General features: G+C 38.6%; 2 protein-coding genes across 3 annotated transcripts in view; both read right to left on the bottom strand.

The window, feature by feature from the left end:
* Nucleotides 1-1488: 1488 nt before the first annotated feature.
* On the bottom strand, nt 1489-10304 carry cebpe.S (CCAAT enhancer binding protein epsilon S homeolog). The gene is made up of 3 exons (XM_018243908.2): nt 9680-10304; nt 4148-4734; nt 1489-2516 (listed from the first exon to the last, which is right to left on the bottom strand). Exons 2-3 carry the CDS (start codon nt 4592-4594, stop codon nt 2202-2204), a joined length of 762 nt encoding a protein of 253 aa, XP_018099397.1. The 5' UTR covers nt 4595-4734; nt 9680-10304; the 3' UTR covers nt 1489-2201.
* Nucleotides 10305-16949: 6645 nt separating this feature from the next.
* Nucleotides 16950-25949, bottom strand: part of slc7a8.S (solute carrier family 7 member 8 S homeolog) — a 32788-nt gene continuing 23788 nt past the window's right edge. The window contains 7 exon segments of one of the 2 annotated variants that reach the window (NM_001086186.1): nt 16950-18150; nt 19012-19189; nt 19298-19447; nt 19880-19976; nt 20481-20584; nt 21999-22122; nt 23502-23655. In NM_001086186.1, the coding sequence (NP_001079655.1) occupies nt 18002-18150; nt 19012-19189; nt 19298-19447; nt 19880-19976; nt 20481-20584; nt 21999-22122; nt 23502-23655 (956 nt within the window). In that variant the 3' untranslated portion in view covers nt 16950-18001. 2 annotated transcript variants of the gene reach the window in all.

Here is a 25949-nt window from a genome sequence, read left to right on the forward strand (position 1 = left end):
GAAAGATCGCAGCCTACTCTTCCTTATGGCCCTTTAAATTAATAGTTGCTGTTCTTTCCTGCTCATTTGTATGAGCCCTAAATTCTGACTTTCTTTCTAGTTAACAACCTGCCAGTTCAAGTATCATGTCTTCTAATGAAACAGTCCAGTTAGTTGCTATGTTAGCAAAGGCTTCCTAAACAAGCTGGCCGCATAAAGTCCCATGTTGTGATTTGCTTTTTTTTTAAACTTAATTGGTCAATCAAATTCAATTTATACCACTAAGATTGTAAGCTCTATGGGGTAGGGACCTACTTTATCTTGCCTTTTAACGCTTATTTGTAATCTTGAATGTACCTGTATTTTGTATTTATTTATATTTTATTATTGTATTGAGCATATCAGTTCTATCATTCTAGTGTGCTATTGCTGGGGTCCCCATCTGCCGGGCCGCGGACAGTTTTGGCCCCTGGCCGCCGAGCCTAGGGGCTACTAACGTGGTGCGCCGGGTCTTGTAATCTACAGCAATTAGATGTGCGCCTTTAGACAGGTGCCTGTTGGTTGGTTGCTATGGTGATAAGACCTGGTGCAAGCTTTTATACTCATTACCCCTATATTGTGAGAAACAAATACTCCTTTAGAAAGTGAAGTTGAGTATATTAAATAGTAATGAACAAGATATGTGCAGAGATAATATAGACACAGCTACAGGCTTGCGTAACTACACACAGAGAGCATTTCACATTATAAAGACTATATACTGTAATTCTACATCACGCACACCCCATCTATTTTACCCCTGTCTTCCTGTCCCCTTAACCACTCCATTCCCCTTTTCTCCCTCCCACAGGATGATGGGGCAAGTCTGTGGTCACAATTAGCTGTGAAAAAGTGGTTTTGTAATAAGAACATCCCCTTTGAGTTTTACAGAAAACTAGAGAATGGGGAGGAATAGTGAGGAGGCAAAAAATTTAATGAGAGAGAGTAGAAAAACAACAAAAGGCAAATTGGGGACACATTAACTGCATGACTATCATACAGCAGTCAGAGCACAGGGAATAAAGTTACAACAGGTCTCGTAACCCACAGACAAATGGGACAGTCAGTGAGCAAGAGGAACGTTTGAGATGAAATGGGTTAAGCAGAAATAACTGCACACTGGGTACCGAAATATAGCTGTTTCACTTCTTGTTGTGACTGTTCCTGTGGATAAGTCTAGACATATATCGCTATATATATATATATATATATATATATATATATATATATATATATATATATATATATATATATATATGTATTCCCAAAATAGAATTAATTACTCAGGTATAGGAGAACCTATATAAAATGTTCTATTCCTTTTTTTTTATATTATAATTTTTAGACCCCTTCCCCCCCAAGGAGCTGCCCTTTTCTTTTCATCTTATCAACCCAAAGTACACAGCTAAAAGAAAGGTAAAATGCAGCTATGCATATTAATGTATATGAGCAGATGGACATTGCTGTACACATTGTTTATTGGCCATTTTATTGAACACCCAAGCATTACAGTATATTTTATTCCCACCCACAAACATCATGAAAACAGAGAGAACTGACTAATCTGTGGGAACAGTTCCAGGAATTCATGATTGTGATCCCTAGAGTCTCGCAATTCTGTATGATGTCATATATATTCTTCTTCATTCAGAGCTGTTACTCAGAACTTGTATATACAGAACTATCTAGTGGCTCCTGGAATTTGTCACAGTATGATTGCCATGAGTGTGTTTTCCTGCCTGGACTGGCAATCTGTGGGTTCTGCTGTAAAATGCCCTATTAATTGGGCTGGTGGGGGCAATTAGGGCCTCTGTGTACTTGGAATGCCAGGGCCTATTTTAAATCTCAGTCCAGACCAGCCTGCAAACATATGTATACAACAAATTTCGGGTTTGCATTCTAAAGACAAAAAAAGGGGCATAGATAGTGAAGTGTAACACTGTATATTTGTTTTGCCTAATCTGGGGCCCTTCAGTGATTGTTCAAGAACAAATCCAAGCACCCAAAATCAGTCAGATCTTGTCAGTGGATAGTAAGAATTGTTGCTGAACAACAGCGGAACGGACAAGGGTTAGAAGGCCCTATGTTATATAAATAATAGGGCTCTAGAAAACCACTGTGGGGATACCCTATACTCGTTTTGACAAATGAACAGGTAACAATCTGCATTCTTTTTTGGGTTATCAGCTACACCCGCCTGATCCTTTGCTCAGAGCTGCTGCCTCAGGAATCTGTCTAAATACACCCCTCAACGCATCGAGCTCCTGGGTCAACTGCTGGACACGGTTTCGCAGTTTCTCATTTTCTGTCATGTATTCCAGGGCACGCTGCTGAGTCTCCAGGTTTCGACGTTTGGTTTTGTCTCGGCTCTTGCGCACAGCAATATTATTTCTCTCCCGGCGTAGGCGATATTCCAGGCTGTCTTTACTCAAACACTTCTTACCCTTTGATGCCATATCTTTTAAAGGTGGACTAGATAACATCCCTGAGATAGACCCCTGTAAAGTGAAACAAATTTACATAAGAGACAGGAGTGCAGAAAGTAAAAGCAAAACTTCTACATAATTAGTGTCTACATTTGGGCAGGCAGAATTTACCCACAACAACCTAACAGTTCAGTACTAACCCAGTTAGGATTAGCAATGGAACATAAAAAGTTTATTAGAATGTTTTTGGTGGGCTGCTTCCCATGGTTCTCTTAGCAATAGGAACTTATTTTTTCTTAAATGTTCTTTCTCTTTATATTTAAAGTAGAGTCAGGGCAGTCCTGGCAGCACTAATTGCATTGAGCACCAGTGTGATTAATACTATACAAATAAGTGAGGAAGAGAAAAAGCCAGAGCTCTGTCCATTCATTGGCTAATATAACCAATCATGTATTTGTAACCTTGGTTTGTCCATGAGCACAGTAAATCATACAATCTTGTGTAGTAGCACTTGAAGCCAGCACTGCCCTGAAAAATTACTGGACAATAGATGTTGAATAGAGTACAAGCATAAACAAGGAGGGTGTTTTGCATCAGATATTAAAAAAAAACAAAAAAACATTAGGGTCTAAGGGCAAAGCCAAACCAGATGGTTCCAAGAGTGATTGCAAGAGTGAGTGCCCAAATTCTATGAATAGTGTCTGTGAGTCCAGACACAGGAGCAAGGGGAGGCTAATGAATCAATCCCATCCTCATTTGGCAGTAGTCTCACGACAATGCTTGTTCTGCACATAGCTGATCATTGATCTGATCATTAGATAGGAGGGTAAATGGTCATAGACATCAACAGGTTTTTTAAATACAGAAGAAGAGTAAAGCAAACCAGATGCTGCTACTTTGGACAATAAGATATGTGGATGGTCTGTGGGAGACTTTAGATTTCCTTTAACTTTTAGTATGATGTAGACATCAATATTAAAAAGACAATTCATATCTGGTTTTCGTTTTCTATTTTTATGTATGTGAAAGTATTTTCATTTCTAGTATGCCTCTCTGTAACCGGAAATGTAAATGCTTTCTGTTTACTGGGATTGGCAGCAGCTAGCAATAAGAAAAATACATATTCTAAGACATTACTTCCGTTCCCATTCTCCTTCATTTATGTCCCAGTTTGTCATTCAAACCCCTGTTGGTTGTCAGTGGGACCACAACAAGCGTTTAAAGTAGAAGTTTAAACGTTTAAATTAGAAGTTTAAACGTTTAAATTAGAAGTTTAAACGTTTAAATTAGAAGTTCAAACGTTTAAATTAGAAGTTTAAACGTTTAAATTAGAAACTAGACAGCTACAGAACAAAACATGCAATAATTAAAGAAAAAAAGAAGTAAAAACAAAATCAATTTTCAGTTCTATAAACTGACCAAATATTTGCAATGCAATAAGTCAAAAACTGCAGTTCTGGAACATAAAAAATTAAAACATTATCCTTGCTTATTTACTATTCTCTTAATGGCAGCACATCACTAAATAAAATTTGGAACTGCCACATTTATAATTATTATTATTATTTCAGATCAAAAGAACCTAAGGCCATCCCTGGATCAAGGGTAATAATCACAAGTGGAAAGAGACAAACACAGATAAAGGGGGTGTAGATTTGAGACTTGATCTAGTAGAGTAGAATCAGAGTGCTTAACCTTCTTACCTTGAGAACTCGCAGGGCAGGATGTACACCCTCCAGAGGAGAGGGCAGATGCATTGCTGTCTGTGCGCACTGTGCCGCCTGATACTGCAGAGTGTTACACACACTCCTGTGGGTTCCACGGGTCTCTTCCTTTACAATTACCCCCCCAGATTCATACCCCCCCATTCTGCGCTCTGGAGCATTGCTTGGGGCATACCCATACATGGCAGCAGAGGGCAGTCCTTCTGGAGGCATATAAGGATACGTGCCTTTAAGCCGATCCTGTTTAAGAGGAAACAGATCAGACAGAATCTCTTCTCCTGTGTCCATGTAAGATGACAAATCCACAGATGTCTCAGGGTCACAAAGATTGCCCCCTACAAGTTCTGAATGGGGCCCACTCAAACGGGCTGCATATGCTGAACCTTGACCCCTCTTCTCATACTCATAATAACTGCCGTGGGACATTCTCGATTCTCTGACACGTCCCCTGGTCCCTCACTTCTCTAAGATGTTCTCTGAACACTTGACTTATACAGATGTTCTCTGTACACTTGATTCGCTGACTTCCTGGATGCAGGATTCACATTGATGGCAACAATGAATAGCTGAAAAAATAAAATCAAGTTACATTAAGGATGAGTTCAGGGTGAAGCAATGACTACTTGACTAAACACAAATTTAAAGATGACCACGTTCCTATGGCAAGTGGGATTTGGTTCAGATTTGATTCCATGAAAAAACTTTATTTTATGAAAATTTATGGGTGTTTCAATTTAAGGAGAAAAACACTTTTCTCATAATTCTGCTCCAATTTTTCCCCCATAGACTTCAATACAATTTTTATGTGATAAATGGTGATATATACTTTTCTCATTGAATTATATCTGGCTCTGTGGGACAGTCTGAATTGAATAAGGAGACTGGATTTTCTTATCAAATTGAACCTGACCCTTTGTAATCTATTATGTCATTTGTAATTTCAATTCAGTGGTTTTCAGATTGTTCACCAGAAATAAAGACTTTTATCGGTTGCTATCCATTTTTTATGTTTTACCAATTTTTTTAAAACTGAAGTTTAATGTCCCTGTCTCTGGTGTCTTGGTCTGGTAGCTCAGTGATTCAGGAGCAGATTCTGAACTGTTACAATTTGCTACATTTAATTGCTGCATATGGTATATCAGCAACTATTTTATCAACTCTAACAGCTACCTTTAAAGGGGTTGTTCACCTTTGAGTTAACTTTTAGTACAGGGGTGTCCAAACTTTTTGCAATGAGGGCCAGATTTGGTGAGGTGAAAATGTGTGGGGGCCGACTATTCAGCCCGACATTCTTTGAACCATTAACATCATTTAACTCATTTAAACAAGGAATCGCATAGCCGTAATATTTGGGCATATTAGTGAAATGATCTGCCACTTGGTCTATACTGCTGCCTGTGTGCTGAAGGTGTATATAGACACGCACTGGAAAGTAGTGACGCCATACTTCTTTAGTTTACTGTACTGGCATGTCAGTACATCTATTGACACCTTCAGCCCTAAAGAAGTATGCGAGATCGGTGCGTCACTATGTGCCAGTACTTGTCTATTACTAACACCTTCAGCACACAGGCAGCAGTATAGACCAAGTGGCAGATCATTTCACTAATGTGCTTTAATATAACTGCTATGGGATTCCTGACTGCACTGTGTTGGGAGGCCGCATTATTATTAATTTCATGATGGAGGCTGAGGGCCGTTGTAAATTCGAAAACAGTCTGCAATTGGCCCCCGGCCTGACTTTGGACATTTCTGTTTTAGTATGATGTAGAGCAGCGGTCCCCAACCTTTTTTGGACCAGGGACCGATGTAAAAGAAAAAAGTAAAGGGGTCAGGGGGTTGGGAGGGGTCAGGGGGGGGTCAGGAGGGTGTTGGGGGGGCAGCGGCAAATGCACGTCCAATTCAGGCATGCCGGCATCCAATTCAATGCGCCGGCATTAATTGCAGGCTAGGCTCGGTGGCCCAGTTCAGGACTGTCCGCTCCCCGGTTTTGGCCCGTGGCCCGGCGGTTGCGGGCAAGGTGAACAACCTACTTTGCAACAAACATTATTTTACTGGTCCTCTTTGCCTCAGGTAACCTTTTGATCATTAGACGGCCCATTTACATATTTCAGTATTGTTAAGGCAGAACATAGATTTGAAGGACATCTCATCTAAAATGCTTGTTTGTGTTTGTTGGTGTTTCATATTAAAGAAACAGTAACACCAAAAATGAGAAGCATTGTAAAGTAATTAGAATATCATATACTGTTGCCCTGCAATGATAAAAGTTATGCGTTTGCTTGAGAAAATCTAGTACAGTTTATATAAACAGGCTGTTGTGTAGCTATGGGCGAAGCGATTCATGCTGGAATATGGGAAAAGGCACAGGATACTTAGTGGATAACATAAAAGCTCTGTATCAGAATACATTGCTATGTAACCTGTGCTATGAATGGCTGCCCCCATTGCTGCACAGCAGCTGGTTTCTAAAAAACGATATAAGTGTTTCTAAAGCAAACACACCAATTGTATTAGTGCAGGCAACAGAACATTCAATTTTAATTACATTAAAATACTTTTTTGGTGTTACTGTTCCTTTAAATGTTCCTACACCATTTCTTGCACAGGCAGTACATATACGGGCCATCTCTAAGCAGTCACATATTATACAGTCTTGCCAAAAGCATGGAGGGCTCAGCTGCAGAAGCTGAAGATTCAATGCACTTAAAATATCATGCCCCTCTATGATTGTTTAACAAAGAAACACTACTCCATTAATATGTTCTATTGACTTTCTTTTCCATTAAGAGATACAAAAGGATGAGTCTTAACTGAAGAACATGACACACAGAACAACAGTTCTGTGCACTGGGTATATTAATAAAGACTGCTTAGTTTTAGTATATATCTTCCCTTAGTGAATACTAAGAGAAGATAGTACATTGCCCACTCAACACAATGTAACTGCACACTAGATGGGGTCCCCAACCATACTGTGTATAGCGAGATAAAGGGGTGTACATGTAAAGCTCTGTGTAATATGTTGGCTCTATATAGATAAAATATAATAATGAGTACAGAGGCATATTGGAGAAAAGTCGGTAAAAACTAATTAATTTGGGCTTGTCATTTCCTAGGTATCTTGTCTCTGCAGATGAAAACCTTCTGATAGGGAAGTCAAAAGTTCAAAGGAAAATGACTTCCCTAAGAGAAAATCTTTATACCTTTGCACATCATGCTTCTTTACCAAGTTTAATGTTTCCTTATCTATACATATCCATATCAATAACCTTTCCCATCAGTTTATTAGCACTGGTATTTTCCATTTATCAACCTGTTTACTTCTCTGTTACATTTCTCTGTGACATTTGCAGCTTATTTGATGGCAGATAAATGTTCATACAGACAATATTAATGTTGTTAATAGCAACTATGGAAAATAGTACAGAAAAGTGATGTAACCCTAGCCAGATAAATTGTTCTACCTAATTTGGAAAGCTGACCAATCAGGCATAAGTTAAATTAAAAGTCCTGTCTAATCCTCTATTCAGATAATGATTGGATAAGAGATGAAAAGAGTCAATGAACTCATAAATGCCCCCACATCTTGAAAAATCATGGTTTGTTTTGTATTTTGACAAAGTTTGGATCTGGATGTGGGTTCTCTGATGTTTTTCCAGGATTTCAAATACCAGGATGCAGGATAAGGGGTTCCACACCTGTAATCACTATGAGTTGGATTTATAGGTGTGAATACAATGTATGGTGAAATTCCCTTTGAGTCACCCTATGGCATATGCCATGCTACAAAAATCACTTCTGTGACCTGATATACACTGCCTTCTAGTTGATGCTTCAGGAAAGTTCATTTATATCAGCGAACCAATAATTACCCATAACACATGTACTGAAAAATGAAATGTCCAGTGCAACATATGGGGTCTTTGGTTTGGGTTTGTTTCAGTTGGTATGATTTTTTCAGTTATCAGAATCAGGTGGCAATTTCTCTAGGTGGCACACATACAAATTAAATGAACAAAAATTAGATATGGCTAAAACATTGGGTCATTTTTTGACCCAATCCAATGAAATTTAGAAAGCTGATTTAATTATGTCATATGCACTATCTATCTATCTATCTATCTATCTATCTATCTATCTATCTATCTATCTATTTATCTATCTATCTATCTGTCTATTATCTATCATCTATCTATCTATCTATCATCTATCTATCATCTATCTATCTGTCTATTATCTATCTATCATCTATCTATCTATCATTTATCTATCATCTATCTATCTTTTATCTATCATCTATCTATTATCTATATATCTATCATCTATCTATCTATCTATCTATCTATCTATCATCTATCTATCTATCTATCTATCTATCTATCATCTATCTATTATCTATATATCTATCAATCTATCTATCTATCTATCTGTCTATTATCTATCTATCTATCTATCTATCTATCATCTATCTATTTATCTATCTATCATCGATCTATTTGAATTTGGATACACACACACATAAAAAAGAAGGAATAGCATTCTTCACACACTTTTTTTGCATAGCTGATCAGTATATTAAACAATATTACATATACAGTAAAGTGACAGTTCCGTTTGTGTTGAATAGTTTTTTGCCTATTGTTTTAATCCTGAAAAAAAACTATGTTTTTTGTTATTTCTTGAGCTGAACGGGGCAATCAGGGAAATGAAAGCTACCCCACATTTGGTCCCTGCGATGTAGATAATTAGATCACCAATGCACAATCCCTTCCCTTTACCCCTTTGTTGTGACTTTTGTTTCACAGATATGCAGGTTTTGATTAAGCAGAAGGATTATCTATGTGCTGGTAATGTAATTATTTACATCGCAAGGACCAAACATGGAGTCTTAATCACAAGAAATAACAAAAATATAGATTTTTTGATTCAAATGCCAGGCAACCCTTATTTATTGAAGTTACGTTGAACAAAGGTGTATCCTTTAAATCCAGTATACACCAGCCATTTTCTATAGCTGAACACATAACATAATTACCGTGTTTTATAATGAGATGTGGTTTATAAATGAATATCACATTTGTGAAATCTGAACTTTTAACATAAGACTTATATAACTAGATCCATTATGAACCTTATTTTAATGGGTCGTAGAAATAAGACCTTTTGGTTTTACGGTTATTTTTGTGAAATCGAAAATTGTGCTTCCAAATGCCAGCTCGTGTATAAAATTATGTTTCTAAATGAAATGAAGCAAACCTAAATAACCTGAATAATGGCCATGGTGGTCCAACAGTGGAAAAGAGGGAATAGCATTCTGCACACATGTCCTTCATGAATCTTAGTAAGTGTTTTAAACAAAATTACTGAGCATACATTTCAGCACAAAGCGGTCATTTTTCTGTCGTTTAACACTTACCATGTAATTATAAACAATTATGTTTTAAGTTACCCTTAGAAAGTGATTAAAACATGGTATTAGGGTATATTATATATATTATAGGGTATTACCTGCCTCAAGTGATGCTTCCCCACTTGTGCACTCTTTTTCACAGGTATATCTTTGCAGCGAGGGAGAGGTCTATTACACCTTGTGGCTTATTCCTGAGGGTCACAACTATACACCTGTCGATCAATGCCACTCTGAGCTCAAAATGCAAAGGGAAGGGGGGGTCACGTTCTGTGTCACTGTATGTCCCCTCCCCGTGGCTCACAGATTCTGCTCCCCCTCCACCGCTGATGTGCTCTTCAGGAAGACAACAGATTTCCCAATTGGGCTGGTGCAATCTGAACAGTGCTATCAGTTTATCAGCTCCCACCACCCGGCCCCAGAGCACGCAGTAACGGTTCACACATATGGTGACTGTAAGCAATGTATACATATTAACTCATTCCTTTGCACAGAGCAGGTATAAGAGTATGAGACAAAAAATGGCAAGAGCGCCATTTAGGAGCGACAATATGAAGACCCACCATTTGAAACTTTTGAAGGAACTGTCTAAAAGGGAGACTATGCTCATGAACATTGCGAGCCTGTAAAATATTGCATAAAACAGCCCATATGTCAAACACTGCTTCATCTTAATACACCATTTAAATGAAAATATACTTTTTTGTGCCACTGGATAATCCGAAATAGAAAAACTGACATTTTAAGTATTAAGGGCCACCCCCTGGCTCATATGATTCACTGTGCTTACCCAAGAGCACATATGTAGGTTAGGTTACATCAGCCAATGAATGGACAAAGATTTGTTTTAACTCCCACACTTCTTCCGGTTATTTCCTGTCAGGTGATCTCTGAGGGAGCACACAGACCATCACTGGGGGCTCAAGATTCTTTAATTGTCACTATAGACACATTCCATTATTCTTTGGAGAACACATTACACTTTTTTTTACTCAGTTATCAATTCCCAATGTGATTTCTAGGGATGCACCGAATCCAAGATTCAGTTCGGGATTCGGCCAGGATTTGGCCTTTTTCAGCAGGATTCAGATTTGGCCGAGTCCTTCTGGCCGGCTGAACCAAATCCTAATTTGCATATGCATATGTGGGGAAGGAAATCACGTGACTTTTGGTCACAAAACAAGGAAGTAAAAAATGCAAATTAGGATTCAGTTTGGTATTCAGCTGAATCTTTCGCAAAGGATTCAGGGGTTCAGCCGAATCCAAAAAAGTGGATTCCGTGCATCCCTAGTGATTTCTTTACATCATGGTGACTTTAAAACTGGGTTACATAGTGGCATATTTGTATTGAATAAATGTAAGCATTTATATTAAGCATATATTAAAAATTGATTCTTTGTGAATTCTGTGTTTAGGCCTACAATTATTGGTCTCTGTAATAACACACTGGGTCACTTGCCAACAGTATAGCCATCTGCAGTTGTGGTGCCCCATACGCTAGCACTAACCATGTCTTTGATCTACCAATCCCATCCCAATCCAACCAAACCCTGGCAATTTAGCCCCTGTGCTTGGAATGGATGTCCAAGAGCAAATCTGCCTCCCATCCCAATCAGTAAGGGCCCAGAATGCCAGACCATTCTTATCACTTTCATTTCTTACAGTGGTATTGCAGAGTCTGAAGAGATGATTTACTCATACTGGCTCACATTAAAGGTGGCCATAGACGCACAAATAATATCATACGAAACAAATTTTCTTTTGCTATTTGGTGCGTGTATGGTTGGAAAAGAGCCGACTGATATCGGCAGAAGACTTGAATATCGGTCGGCTCATCGATCGTGGCTGGATGGAAAACTTTGATTGGGTGCCTTTGAAGGCACCCAAACATCGCCCATTGTTAGTGCTGAATTCTATTGTTTCTACCTATATATCTACCTCTATATCTGACGATTCAGCTCTACACGTGTGTATTGAAACAAACAATCTTTCTTGGAAATATCTTTTCCAAGAAAGATCGTAATTGTTACGTCTGTGGCCACCTTAAGGGTGGCCATACAGAGGGAGATCTGCTCATTTGGCGATGTTGGAAATCTCCCACATGCCCACATTGAGGTGGGCGATATCGGGCTGATCCGATCGTGGGCCCTAGGACCCAATGATCGTATCAGAATGGAGGGCATACAGGCGGTCGGATTGCGGGACCACATCAACTTTTGGCCAGATATCGATCAAGGACGCCCATCAGATGGCCCCACACACGGGCCAATAAGCTGCCGACTCGGTCTATCAGCAGCTTTTATCGTTGGGCCCGTGTATGGGGGCCTTTAGCAGTATATTAGATTGGTCAAAGGTCATTACTGTTGGTTAGTATGGGTCACTGCTAGTGATGGGTGAATCTGTGTCGAAAAATTATCGAAACACATTGAAGTCAGTGGGCGTCAAAATAATTTTGACGCAAATCAATTTTGACTTAAGCGACAATTTTTCTACGTGCGACTATTTGGTCCAAATGCATTAAAGTCAATGGGTGTCCAAATAATTTTGACACGTGCCAATTTTGATGCATGTCAATTTTTTTACACATTTCGCCAGCAAATTGTTGCCGCAGTTTTGAAAATTTGTTCGATTGTGGTAAAACGCAGAAATTCACAGCAAATTTGTGTCTGCCGAATTTATTCGCCCATCACTAGTCACTGCCACAGTGCAGCATTGAATATACTGTAAATTAATAATAAGCCCTTGAAAACTAGTAAACTGCACAATATCCCATTAGTTTTCAATCATATTCTTCTATACTGAACCTCACTTAGCTACTCAGGTTATAAGCTATCATGGGAAAAGCAGAAGGCTATCAGCAAATTACTTTTAAATTGCTAACTTCTGCAAGTAGGTGATGTGGCAGCCATTCATGGTAGTTGTGAACCATACAGAGCCAGGATCCAAGGGTTATATTGTAGCAGGCTATAAAGTGTATCTGTCTGGTCTAAGCACTTAAAAGATTCAGATAAAGGTTTATCTTGTTTTTGACCTTATATATCTTACTCTACTTCAATACTATGCAAGTGCTACAATATCTATCTGTGTCATCTGATTTGCAGAAAGTTTGAAGCTACTAGGCCTAATAGTTATAATTGATAATTTATCATGGACAGCAAAGAAATCATATTTTACAAGTAAAAAAAAAGCACTAGCCTGGCAATAATGCACATTTATTGCATCAAATAACACAAAGTATGTTCTTGAACTTTTTCACTACAAATTCATACTTACCACAGTTGACACTTAGGTTTCTATATGCAGAAACTGGACCAATAGGTTCTTTTTCTCATATAAAAAATAGGAAAATTAAATGATTTACAGACCATAATAATCTTAGTTCTACATTTCTGACAGCCACATATCATCAGATACATTATATAAATAAGAAATTGACTCCCTTAATCTCTAAAACATGCAGCAGGAGATTTTAACATCACATGTCTGTACCCCTCATATTCAGAAAAGTGAACATCATATAATAAATGTTATATTTTTTAAACATTACAGAGTTAGCAAAGCAGGTTCCTTCTGCACACTGCTTTTACAGTCTGGTTACACAGTATATATAATACACATAATACACAAGAGCCATGAATATCCTGTAAATTATATCCTTATAAACGGTGAGTTCTGATGTCATCAGTTATAAACAGTTATACTATCCTTATAATTTACAAGAGGGGGTACTTTATTCACTATATTATTTTTGAAAGCAAGCTGTAAAGGGTACATACACGCAAATATAGTGGATCTTTGCTCAGTTTTGCCACCCACATGCTGGTCAAATTTTGGATAATAGCTTGCCCCTTCGTGAATCATTTTGCAGGCCTATGGGACCAGTCGAATGAAGATACATTAACATGCAAATGTGGTCCTTCTCATCTTTAATCACTTGCAAGGCAATGCTGCAAGTGAAGTACTGGCTGGCATGTTTTAGTGCTAGGTAAATATAATATTAAAGGTAATTAGAAAAGAAAAATAATCAAATAAAAATGAGTCGAGAATCAGCCTAGGTTACACAACTACTGCAGTTCTAGCCATGCTGCTGGGTGAGGCAGAACTGCTTGGCTGCCTCTTACCTCTACTTTATAGCAATTGCCTGGTGCTTGGGGTTTTACCAAGGAAGTATAATGTGCCAAAAGGTGAAACTTCCAGTTTAAAAACGGAAGTTACCAACACTAACAGTAAAGCAGATATTATTAGGCTAACAGAAAGTAAATGACCATGCTTTGAAATAGTGTCCTACTTCATAAACGTTGTTTGCTGGTTTTTGCACTCATTGAAAGGGTGCAGGACAAATTATTATTTTAAGGGAAGACGCTGCTTTATATTGCATTGTTTCCCCTATGCATATTTGCATGTATACTTGAGAGAGCTGCCACACTTCTAACTTCTAACTAAGAAATTCTACATAACTGTAAAAGCAATTTCTAAGTCTTTTATTGTTGTCTATAAAGTCTTAAAGGGATAATGTCATTGGAAAACATGTTGGGGGGGAATGTAATTAAAGTCGCAAAGAGAAAAACAATTCGCACCAATAAGAATAAAAATCCACATCTCGCAATGTAATATTGTTCCTTAAACTGTTATTGCATTGCGAATTTTAATTGCGCGTTGCGGATTTTAATTGCTCTTAAGAAGTGCTTGAAGTTGTCATAATCTTTTGGAGCAAACATAACAACTTTTTCAATAAGAAGTTTTATTACATTCACTGCGCATTAGTGCAAACTACTGTAGAAAATCACAAACAGTCTTCCACTGTCGGAAGTGGTCGCTAAACAGTTTCCGGGTTGGCAAAAGCTATATTAAATTTGTGCAAAGCAAATAGTTTTTCCTTTACCGACTTTTATTAGATGACCCTAGTTTTTTTTTTAAAATGCCTCCGTTAATAGTGCTGCTCCAGTAGACTTCTGCACTGAAATCCATTTTTTCAAAAGTGCAACCTGATTTTTTTATATTTAATTTTGAAATCTGACATGGAGCTATTGTCAGTTTCCAAGGTGCCCCCAGTCATGTGTTCTGATAAACTTCTGTCATTTTTTATGAACCAGGCATATTCATTGAACTAATGTTGAAAATGGGGTATAATTTCCCTTAAATGGAATGCGCTTGTAAGGGCTCTTACAGACGAGCGTTTAAAGCTGCGCTCCCCTGCGTTCCGTTTTTATGCGTTCAGCCGCAGGGGAGCGCAGAAGTAGACGCATGGGGATGTACTCACACAGGCGCATGTAGTCGCCGACCGCAGGAAAAATGTAGCATGTTGCGTCTCAACCTGCGTTTGAAACGCAGGTTGAGCCCTAAGAGAAAATTAACAGGATGGGTACCCCCAGTGCCATTTTAGCACATTTTATTTTATATTCTTTCTGTGACTGGTTGCTCATCAAACTGCTGAGCCCACATCACTACTATAGGTCACAAAGCCCCCAAAAGACAGAGGCTAAGGGGCACATTTACTTAGCTCGAGTGAAGGATTAGAATGAAAAATACTTCGAATTTTGAAGTATTTTTTTGGCTACTTCGACCATCAAATTGGCTACTTCAACCTTCGACTGCGACTTTGAATCGAACGATTCAAACTAAAAAACGTTCGACTAAGGACTGTCTCTTTAAAAAAAACTTCGACCACCTACTTCGCCACCTAAAACCTACCGAGCACCAATGTTAGCCTATGGGGAAGGTCCCCATAGGCCTTCCTAGCAATTTCTGATCAATTTCAATCGATGGATTAAAATCCTTTCAATCGTTCGATTCGAAGGATTTAATCGTTCGGTCGAACGATTTTTCCTTCGATCATTCGATCGAATGAATTGCGGTAAATCCTTCAACTTCGATATTCGAAGTCGAAGGATTTTACTTCGATGGTCGAATATCGAGGGTTAATTAACCCTCGATATTCGACCCATAGTAAATGTGCCCCTAAGTGTTACAAATGATGCACTGGCATAATAAGCTCTTGAAAACGGGACCCTCTGCTTCACACAATTATTTTTTTAAACACACTTCTCAAGTTGAACAGTGCAGCATTGACATTCTTTAAATCAGTTTGTAGCAGATGAGGTGCTTTTCCAAACCTCTCATTAAACCACTGTAAGGTATCATGGGTGGAGGCACAAGTGCTGGAGTGTTAACACAGAGCATGTGTATCCATACCCCTGGCAGGTGATTCAAGCTCCTCTAGAGTTGCCACCTCACCCCTTTAAAATCAAACACATATGGAATCCACAGCCTGCATGGCTAATTAGCAATTAATTTAGATGCATGATGCATGGCTGCACATAAATCAGTTCAGTATGCAGCATATGTGTTTGGTTTTCAAGGAGGGAGGTGGCAACCCTAAACTGCACTATGTTCTTTGAGCCATAGTAAACATCTGAAGGTACAGTCCACACAGTTGCAAGGGACCCCTGTACTTAATTCTTGGCTCAATTCCCCTACTTGGTGCTTTTGCTTTGCAAATTCTAAATGACACCCAAGGTAGGGATTTGCAAAGAGACACCTATGTCCTATCCAGGTGTTGCCCCTTTATTTGCAGTGCTACGAAATACTGCTAGCACTGCATATATAATTGGTTTTCCCTGGGCAGCAGGAGTTGCACCTGAGTGCAGTGCAACAAATGCACGGGGCCAAAGTTGCAACAAAAAAATGAAGCTTTGCTAATTTATTTTCTATGTCAATAATCTGAAATGACTTGCATATCACATACAGTGACTTTGTCTTCCCTTCTCAAGAACTGAATGCACCCACTGTTATGTTCAGTCAGGGCTGCCATTAGAAATCACGGGTCCCCGTACAACAAAATTTTGGGTCCCCTGAACTCGTGGCTTCAGAACTTCAACTTCGCCTCCTTACGTGACTTTGGGTCTATTCGCCGTTTCAGGACTTTTCGGCTGTTTTCATAACTTCGGGTCTTTTCTCCACTTCAGGACTTCAATTGCGGCTGTTTTCGTAATTTTGGATCTTTTCACTGCTTTAGGACCTTAATTTTGTCTGTTTTTGTGACTTCTGGTCTTTTCACGATTCGGGACTTCAGCTTTGGCTATTTTCGTGGCTTCGGGTCTTTTCGCCACTTTGGCTATTTTCATGGCTGTTCGGCTTTTCGGCACTTCCACATTTTGGCTGGTCGGGACTTCGACAGGGCGGCATGGCTTTGGCGCTGCCAGGCCCCCCTTCAGGCCCAGTACACTTGTACCCCCTGTGCCCCCCTGATGGAGGCCCTGTGTACAGTATTCACAATACCTTAGTTTCCTTCCACAGCTATATGTACTCTGCAAAGTGCAAGAGATGCACAGTAGATGCTTCAGTAACAGACTACAACCAACAATACTGATGTGATGTTTCACCAAAAAGGCACAAAATTAATTTTATTACATTCAAAGACAAAATCCTAAATAAAAAATATATATATCATATAAAACATGTAGAGCATCCTGGAAATTACCCAGAATTTCTGGAGTGTGTTAATTCGGTACTAAGGGACTGGATGATCCCAGAACATTACAGTTAATCGCAGCTTTGGGTTGGACTGAGAATACCCTGAAGTAACCTGGTTCAGTCAGGTAGGGGGTGGGGTAAAGTATTTGATTGGTAAAGACCTGAGACTACACTAGAGTGTGCTGGCATCACACTTTTTCACTTGCGATAGGAACCATGCATTACCCTGTTGCTTTCACAGGAAATCTTCAGCAATAGAAGCGTGTTTGTCCTGTGCAGATTACATGATTGTCTGGTGATAGCCCAGCTCCAGCAGCACAGTCTGTATTGGAGACGGTTAAATAGGCAGTGTGGAGCAGCCAAATGATACACAATCCATGGTTTTGTGAAATATAGGATCTGGCAAAGTTCAAATAACAAAATACAAGTTCCATAGGTTCTGCAGTCTTTTACATTTCAAATGATTTGTAACCCTCAAGGAGCAACCTGTTGCCAATATAGGGATGGGTGGGCAGGAGGGAGATATATATGCAGCAAGCCAAGACCTCAGATCTGCACATTCACAAAGCACAAAGACAATATGCCATGTTGCTGAGCAGAGCTGCTATTTCATCGTCTTTCTTCTTTCCAAGAAAGCAGGCACTGCTAATTATGGCACCACAGGGGTGGCTGACATACAAAGTCCAACAGTACAAAGTACAGACAAAACTGCACATGTAACTGAAACAGACAATTATACACCTACGTGTATTAGGGCACATGGTATACTGAGGAAGATGGTGCAATAACCAGTACACACAAAGAGGCACACGGGGTATCCACACAGACAGACACTGTCATATGTACATATATGCATTCACACAAGTTCCTTCCATCTTTATAGATCTGTATACTGAGGTCTTGACAGCGAATATATGGAGGGGTAAGGGAGATGGCTGAATGCTCTGAGTTCAGGCCTGTGCTCCACTTTCTTCCTCAGAGCTTGGTTTATAGATTGGCGCCCTCTGCTCTTTGGTCTCTTCACTCACATCTTCATCTTTATTGTCCATTTGAGGGTAGACAACCACACATAGCTTCTGACCAGCTCGTGTCACGGCATCTAGGAGGAAGTTAATAGTTAGAGATGTAATCGTGCAGGTACAGTCATGCAATCCCACCTACATCATGAAGAATAATTACAAAAGCTTATTTATACTGCATAGGATTCGCTGAAGGTTGAGATACATTTTACAATGTTAGGAAAACTGTGCAGATGTGTTTGGGTAAATCATGAGCACGTTTGAGCATAATGGGGTGACAGGGGCATGCAATTTATATGGGAATTTGGTGGGGGGCTGGGCTTTCTACTTATTTAGCAGCACATCATAATCAAAATAAAAAATATGCATTTGTTCCTAGGAACAATGTGCAACTCCTGGCTTAAAGAAAAACTTTGGCAAAAATTGTTTATTTAAGTCTGGGGAAAGAATAGTCGTGTGTGTGACGTGCAGGGCCGCCATCAGGGGGGACAGTTGTAGGGGGCCCCGAGAGTAAGGGGGGCCCGACCACACCACACTTACTTGATTAGCCGGGCCCCCCATCCACAGCCCAGGGGGCCCAGGAAATTTTGTTGTATGGGGCCCTGTGATTTCTGATGGCGGTCCTGGTGACGTGAACTGTCTTTTTAAAAGGAGTCTACTGCCTTTCTGTTTGTATATGCTACAGAACAGTCCTATCATGATCTATAGTGGAGCTTCATTTATAAGAGCAACAAGTTACAGGATGCACTATTCTGAACCTCACTTTATTTAGCAGGATACATAAAGTGTCCCAGCTAAACTGGGCTGAAAGGTTGGAGCTAAAAAAGGAAGAATTATGTTATGTTCTATTAATTTTGGGTATGCTATAGGGATTAGCCCTTTGGAATATAGTAGTAAGTGGCAATATATGTTTCTTATAGCACTGTAGAGACCATACTCACCCACAAAATTATTAAAACACTCTGGTTTGTTCTGCCAGTGCACTCCCAGAAAATAGACAGGCACCCCTGTCAGCATGATCGCAAGGCCAATTCCACAGACCACAGGCTCTGACCACAAGCTGAAAACAAGCAAGAAGGCCCAAAATAGGAGGTAGATCACTGGGAAAATCAGATTCACCTAGGGGAAACACAGACATCATAAGATTCACATACATCTGACTCCAATCTGTCCTTTTTTTTATTTTCATTGATTTCCCCCAAATGAACTTTCAGAGTGGTCACAAACCTTGATAGGCCGAAGAATGTCTGGCTTCTTCCATCGTAGGACGATCTGTCCTGCCACTGTTACTCCATAAAACAGATAATTGATGAAGCCGACATAATTGATAAGTGTGTACATATCACTGGTCACTAACATCAGCAGAGTGGAGATGCACTGTGGAAGTGGAGATTATGGGTGAGAAAGAGATAAATGTAAAAAGAGATCTGGCTCTTGCACACCCTTGTAAGAGATGAATACAATGCTGTCTGGTGCGCAATGGTAGAGGTCTGGCAACCCCAAATCTAGTCTAGAAGTCATGCAATCCAGAGGCACACAGAACTGATGCAAGCAAGGAACACGTTGCATTTTTATTGCAGGATAGCCATTGTGTTATTCCTCAATAAACGTGCAAGGTGTTCCTTGCTTGCATCAGTTCTGTGTGCCTCTGGACTGAGAAAGAGAGAAATACCATGAAGCACTGTTCATAGAAAAAAGTAAAGAAAATTCTGCTTTTGAAGAAAGTTATCAATACCAGCAGAAATTGAAAATGTTACATCGCCAGTAACAAATAGGAGGTACTAGGCTGCCTCAATGCTGTTGACTTACAGTGAAGAGCAGTGCTGGAATAGGAGTGCAACGCTTTATGTGGATCATTGCCATTAAACTTGGAAGATGGCCCTCTCTGGCTCCCGCAAAGAACAATCTGTTGGGAGAATAAAACCATAGAGTAAATCAATAGGGAAAATGTGCAGCACTTAACGGCAGACAATTTATAACAGGAGCTATGTCTGTTCTTCAGTCAGCACCATTGCTTTGGTGTGTCTGCAGAGGATATTATAATGGAAATAGCATCTCTTGTTGTCTTGCCATGTAATATGCTATTTCTAAATCTAGATGTACTGTATAATTACTGCAGTTATTTGCCTTTAAAATACAATGATGTGTAAGCTAAGCACTATACATTCATTTCTTTCTCCATCATCAACATGGAATATGAGAAATCTGAGGGCCCAGATACATTTATCAGACTGCCTTGAGTTCTGGAAGAATAAAATGCCTTTGATCCACCAGTAGCAGACATGTTTGTAGCCAGAATACAAGCACAATATGTTAGCATCACTACACACGGACACAAATAAACTGTAATAGTTCATACATTGTCATATTCACAAAGTACAGTAATACATACACTGACAAACCCACTGACCTGGATGAAGTAAAGAGAGAACCATTGACTCCCCCAAAAGTGGAGAGAGCCACAGAAATTGGCATGATCCAGGCCATAACACCTAGCAACTTCTCACCAAATGTCTGAGGGAAGAGAGAGGTGGCAGTTAATTGGAGAGAAGGGATGGGTGAGAGAAACATGATAAAACATGAAAAAAGAAGAGTAAGCGTATATATATATATATATATATATATATATATATATATATATATATATATACATACACACCCTGAATCAAACGATTCAAACTAAAAATCGTTCGACTATTCGACCATTCGATAGTTGAAGTACTGTCTCATTAAAAATTTCTTCGACCCCCAAGTTATCCACCTAAAACCTACCAAGGCAAATGTTAGCCTATGGGGAAGGTCCCCATAGGCTTCCTAACAATTTCCTGATCAAAGGAATATCCTTCGATCGATGGATTAAAATCCTTCGAATCGTTCGATTCAAAGGATTTAATCGTTTGATCGAAAGATTATTCCTTCGATCGTAGGAATAGCGCAAAATCCTTCGACTTCGATATTCGAAGTCGAAGGATTTTACTTCGACCGTCGAATATCGAGGGTTAATTAACCCTCGATATTCGACCCTAGGTAAATGTGCCCCTAGTTTTCTGTTGTATAAAATCCTGTGAGTGCCATCACTTTACACATTATATATGTGTATATATATATATATATATATATATATCTACAAATAAGCAATAATGTCCATTGCCCTGTCTGCACAGAACAAAGATACAAGCAGTGCACTATCTTATCCAATAAGCTTCTTATGCACTGAGGTCTGCATTCTCTCTGCATGCTTAGCTTCAGGGTGCATTTAGCTTCATGTGTTAGTAGTCCGAGTATATGATATTTTGTAATACCTAGCAGCATCAGTGCATCACAAGAATTCTTCATTTCTTAATTTACATTTAATTTCGAAGCATAGTAAAAATATTTCGGCCACCTGAGGAACTGCCTGTTGCACTTACAACTTTTTGTTCATTAGAAAGTTACTGCCTATTTAATGTCAGGCACCTAAAATTACCCCATTTAAACTTATTACACTGCTGCCCCCACTCTGATAACAAAGCAGATCATTTGTACTTCAAATTGATGCTTTCTAAATGTGATTTAAAAAAAAGACTGCAAAATATAAATATAGTCTAGCAACATCCTGCTTCTTTTTGGAATTTGTGAGCCAGTGTTAAATGTTCCTTGGAATGTGTGAATAATAACAACAAGGGACATCTGAATGATGCAATGAAACAAAGCTGTCCCACTGATAGCCCTGCAGATTGTCGCTGCAGGTTATAGTAGACATAGGCCATAGATTGGGCATTCCTTAGGCATCAACATAAGCAAAACAGAGATGCAGTGAATCAATGGAGTAGAAAGAGATGGAAAGTTTTGAGTATTCTTATCACAGAGATATGTATTATACTGGTTTATTATCCAAACAAGAGAAAGAGAGAAAACCAGACAGATTGGATTGGATTTGTATACTCACCACAGCAACAGCATTGGATGCTAGTAGTTCCTGGGGGGACATGGCAGTCACATAGGCAATATTGGCAAAAACATACACAAAGGTGACAAGTGGAATAGAGATAAAGATGGCACGGGGCAAGTTTCTGTACAGAAAAAAAGAAATTAATGGTGAGTACTTGTATTTAGCCACAAGGGTGTGCTCTATGCTATCAGAATATCAGTAAAAGTCAATTTTCTGCATACAGTACCGGCATGCTAACTCCTTCTATGAACACACTACTACAACACAAATGGGAAAATAACCTTATCTGTAGGTTTGTTTTAGTCAGGTATACCACAAACAAGCAACCCAATATGCAGATAGACTATACTGATTTATATTAGATCTCATAAAATAACTATATATTTATAATGGAGGGTGGCTTTTTGCTCATTTAAGCATTATATTGGTTCAATTGTACACAAGTCTTGGAGGTAATACAATAAAAACTGCAAATGTTTCACTAGGTCTAGTAACCTATAGAAAACACTTAGTTGCTTTCAAACAAATCACCAGTAAATGCTACCAATTGAATGGTTGTTATGTTTCTAGAACTAGTGCATACTTAGTGTCTAGTAGTACAATAGAGTTCTTTGCTACTCAGTAACTGTCGTCTGCTGTATGCCATAGCCATTACAAGTTGCATTGTTTGCTTAGTGTACACATAATGGTATTAGTACATACAGTATATATTGCAAAAACAGCAAAATGGCTACACTTTTCCTGGTATATCTGGAACAGTTATAAAGCCACCATGCCTTAATCTGTATCCATTGCCCACACTGGGGATGCAAAATGTTAAAGGGGAACTATCGCGAAAATGAAAACTTAATATAAGCTTCAGCATACAGAAATAAGGATTTCTAAATATAATCAAGTAAAAATTCGGAACTGTTTCTGAAATAACCAAGTTTATCTTCACTATCCCTCTCTCAGCATCTGTTTCTCTTCATTCTGTCTTCATACAGGAGTTGAGTATCAGATAATCATTGACAGTTAGATCCAATATATCTTATGGGGGGGGGGCTCCTTTTGCCTAGAAGATGTATTAGAGCTCACTCTTTTAAAATCACCAGAAATCATGTCTCTCTACATGCAGAATTTGTGCAAAAGGCAATTATTTTGTTAGATTTTGTTTGTACTGTAATCAGTTATTGTAGTGAGCTCTAATACATCTGCTAGGAAAGGAAGCCCCCTATAAGATATATTGGATCTAACTGTCAATGACACCTGACACCCAACTCATGCAAGAAGACAGAATGAAGAGAAACAGATGCTGAGAGAGGGATAGTGAAGATAAACTTGATTATTTCAGAAACAATGCAGAATATTGAATTGATTTTATTTAGAAAGTTTCTTATTTCAGTATGATGAAGCGTATACAAAATTTTCATTTTCGCAACAGTTCCCCTTTAACTGTCCAAGGATTCCAAACTAGTTTATTAACAACTGGGTTGTACGCCTGATATAGCTTAAACTTACTTGTAAGGGTTCACCAGTTCTTCTGTGACATAGTTAAGGAAGTTCCAACCACCATAAGCGAAAGATCCCTGTAAAAAGGCTAGTGCAATAAGGCCAATGTCTGGCTCCTGGAAATTCTCAAAGGCGTTCTTTGGTTCCAGCCAGAAATACTCTCCTGAGATACAAATGACAATATTTTCAGTACACAGAATAATAAACAGCAGTACTTGTTTACCTGAACCACCAAATTATTGGACTGCATGGCAGCCAGAACGTGTACATATATACTATATATATATATATATAATATATCTGATAACTGTGGCTGGTGCAGGTGCCACAACCAACGCATTCTGTATTCAGGGCCCTATTGGTATAAGGTGTCAAACCCTTAACGATTAGACTGGGTGCACTATAAACAGGACAGGATTGGCGTATAATTTTTGCATGACCCCATTGTGAAAAACAAAGCACCTCAAACTGATACTGATTGTTATTTTTTTTTATAAACTCACAGGAATTAATGTCTAATATAACTTGTTGCATATCTATAGCCATAATAGAAAAGTAAAAGGCACTTTACAGACTTTCATGGCATGTGGCCTGACTTGGGACAGCTGGGAAATTGACAATATGTCTAGCCCCATGTCAGATTTCAAAATTGAATATAAAAAAATCTGTTTGCTCTTTTGAGAAATGGATTTCAGTGCAGAATTCTGCTGGAGCAGCACTATTAACTGATTCATTTTGGAAACATTTATTTTTTCCATGACAGTATCCCTTTAACTCTGGTTTAATTATTGTTTTTTTTGCAAGAGCAGTCAAGAATGTTATCCTAATATATTTTCTGCAGAGAAACAACTCTTTTAGCATTATGGCGAATATGACCACAGTGCTCTAAGGTAAAATGAATGGCAACACTGTGAACAACCGGTAGCAGCTGCCCATGTCACTGAATGGTGCTTAAAAAACACTATAGATATTAGAAGACTATTGAGGTTCTTCATAATGGAAGCTGCTCTTTGTGGGCAATCTGATCATATTGGTTCTCCCTGATTGGACAATATAAATGCTTGTGTGCAAGTTCTCTAAATCTGGCATCTTTATTTGGGTTATATCAGCCTATCTAGTATTTGGCTTGGCCCAGTTTTCATAAACAGACTACAGATATATAACAAATATTTTACAGCTAGCCTGCTAAAGTTTTGCTGGCATTCAGGACAACTGTCATCTATCAAAGTGGTACCCCCAAGTGAAGTACAGTATATGAGACCAACAAGAACAACCTGGAAATAGAAACTGATAATGCTCTGCTGCTCTCAAATAATAGTAATATAAAGAACCAGAAGCAGAGTAATACAAGTTTTAAGTAGCTGCTTGTTAGTAACAACTATTTACCCTGGTAAATAAATCAGTTGGTTACAGACTTTGGGTCTGCCCCCCTTTTGATGAGCCTCAAATGCCCTGTCCAGATAGGGTGAAATCTAATACTGTAATACTTATTTACATCTTGGCTATCTTATCTGAACCACAAAGGAGTTGCATATATTATAATGGTTTATCAAGTGAAAACTCATAGATGAGATTCAATTTGAGTTGCAATTCAATTCAGAAAACTCTATCTCATGGTTTATCATGTAAAGACTCTTTTGAAGTCTAGGGGAAATAACTGGAACTGAATTTAGAGAAAAGTTTTTTCTCCTCAAATTAAATCATATTCATGAGTTATCACGTAATAAACCATGAGATGCATTTTTCTCACTGAATTGAGTACCTCTGCTCCATAATAAAAGTGACCAGACCTCATCTTTAAGGGCTAGTCCACACGAAGAGATTTGGGGAGATTTTGCCGTCTGGCGACTAATCGCCTCGTCTTTTGAGCGACTATCTCCCCGCACTGCCTCAAAAACAAAACAAACCCCCTAAAAAATATTATATTATATATTATAATATAATATTATTATTAATTATATTATTATTATTTACTGAACATTTAGAATTTGAAACATGAGTTTCCTGGTCCAAGTGGGTATTTCATATTTTATTTAAATACTTAGGTGCTGGGCATTTCAAAACACAGTTTGGGATAAAGTCCCTGTCCTAAAGTTTACTATCTATTAAATGCCAGCTACTGTACTGTATAAATATATTGTGTAGTGTTTTAGTTCATTATTACTGATCCTTACATTTTATGGCTGGATTCATAGGGCCAGATTCAATTCAGTGAGAAAAGGTTATTTTATAGTCACATGAATACTCACCGATGAGATTCAAAAAAAAACTTTTCTCCAAATTCAGTTCCAGTTTTTTCCCATCGAGTTTTCATGTAATAAAACGTGAGATCAATTTTTCTGAATTGAATCACATCTCAAATTGAATGTCGTCCGTGACTTTTCACTTGATCCTTTTTCCATTAAATTGAATCTTATCCATAATGTGTTATACTGTTGAATGCCCATATAAATTGCA

This window comes from Xenopus laevis, chromosome 1S, assembly GCF_017654675.1.
Source record: "Xenopus laevis strain J_2021 chromosome 1S, Xenopus_laevis_v10.1, whole genome shotgun sequence".
Taxonomy (NCBI): Eukaryota; Metazoa; Chordata; class Amphibia; order Anura; family Pipidae; genus Xenopus; species Xenopus laevis.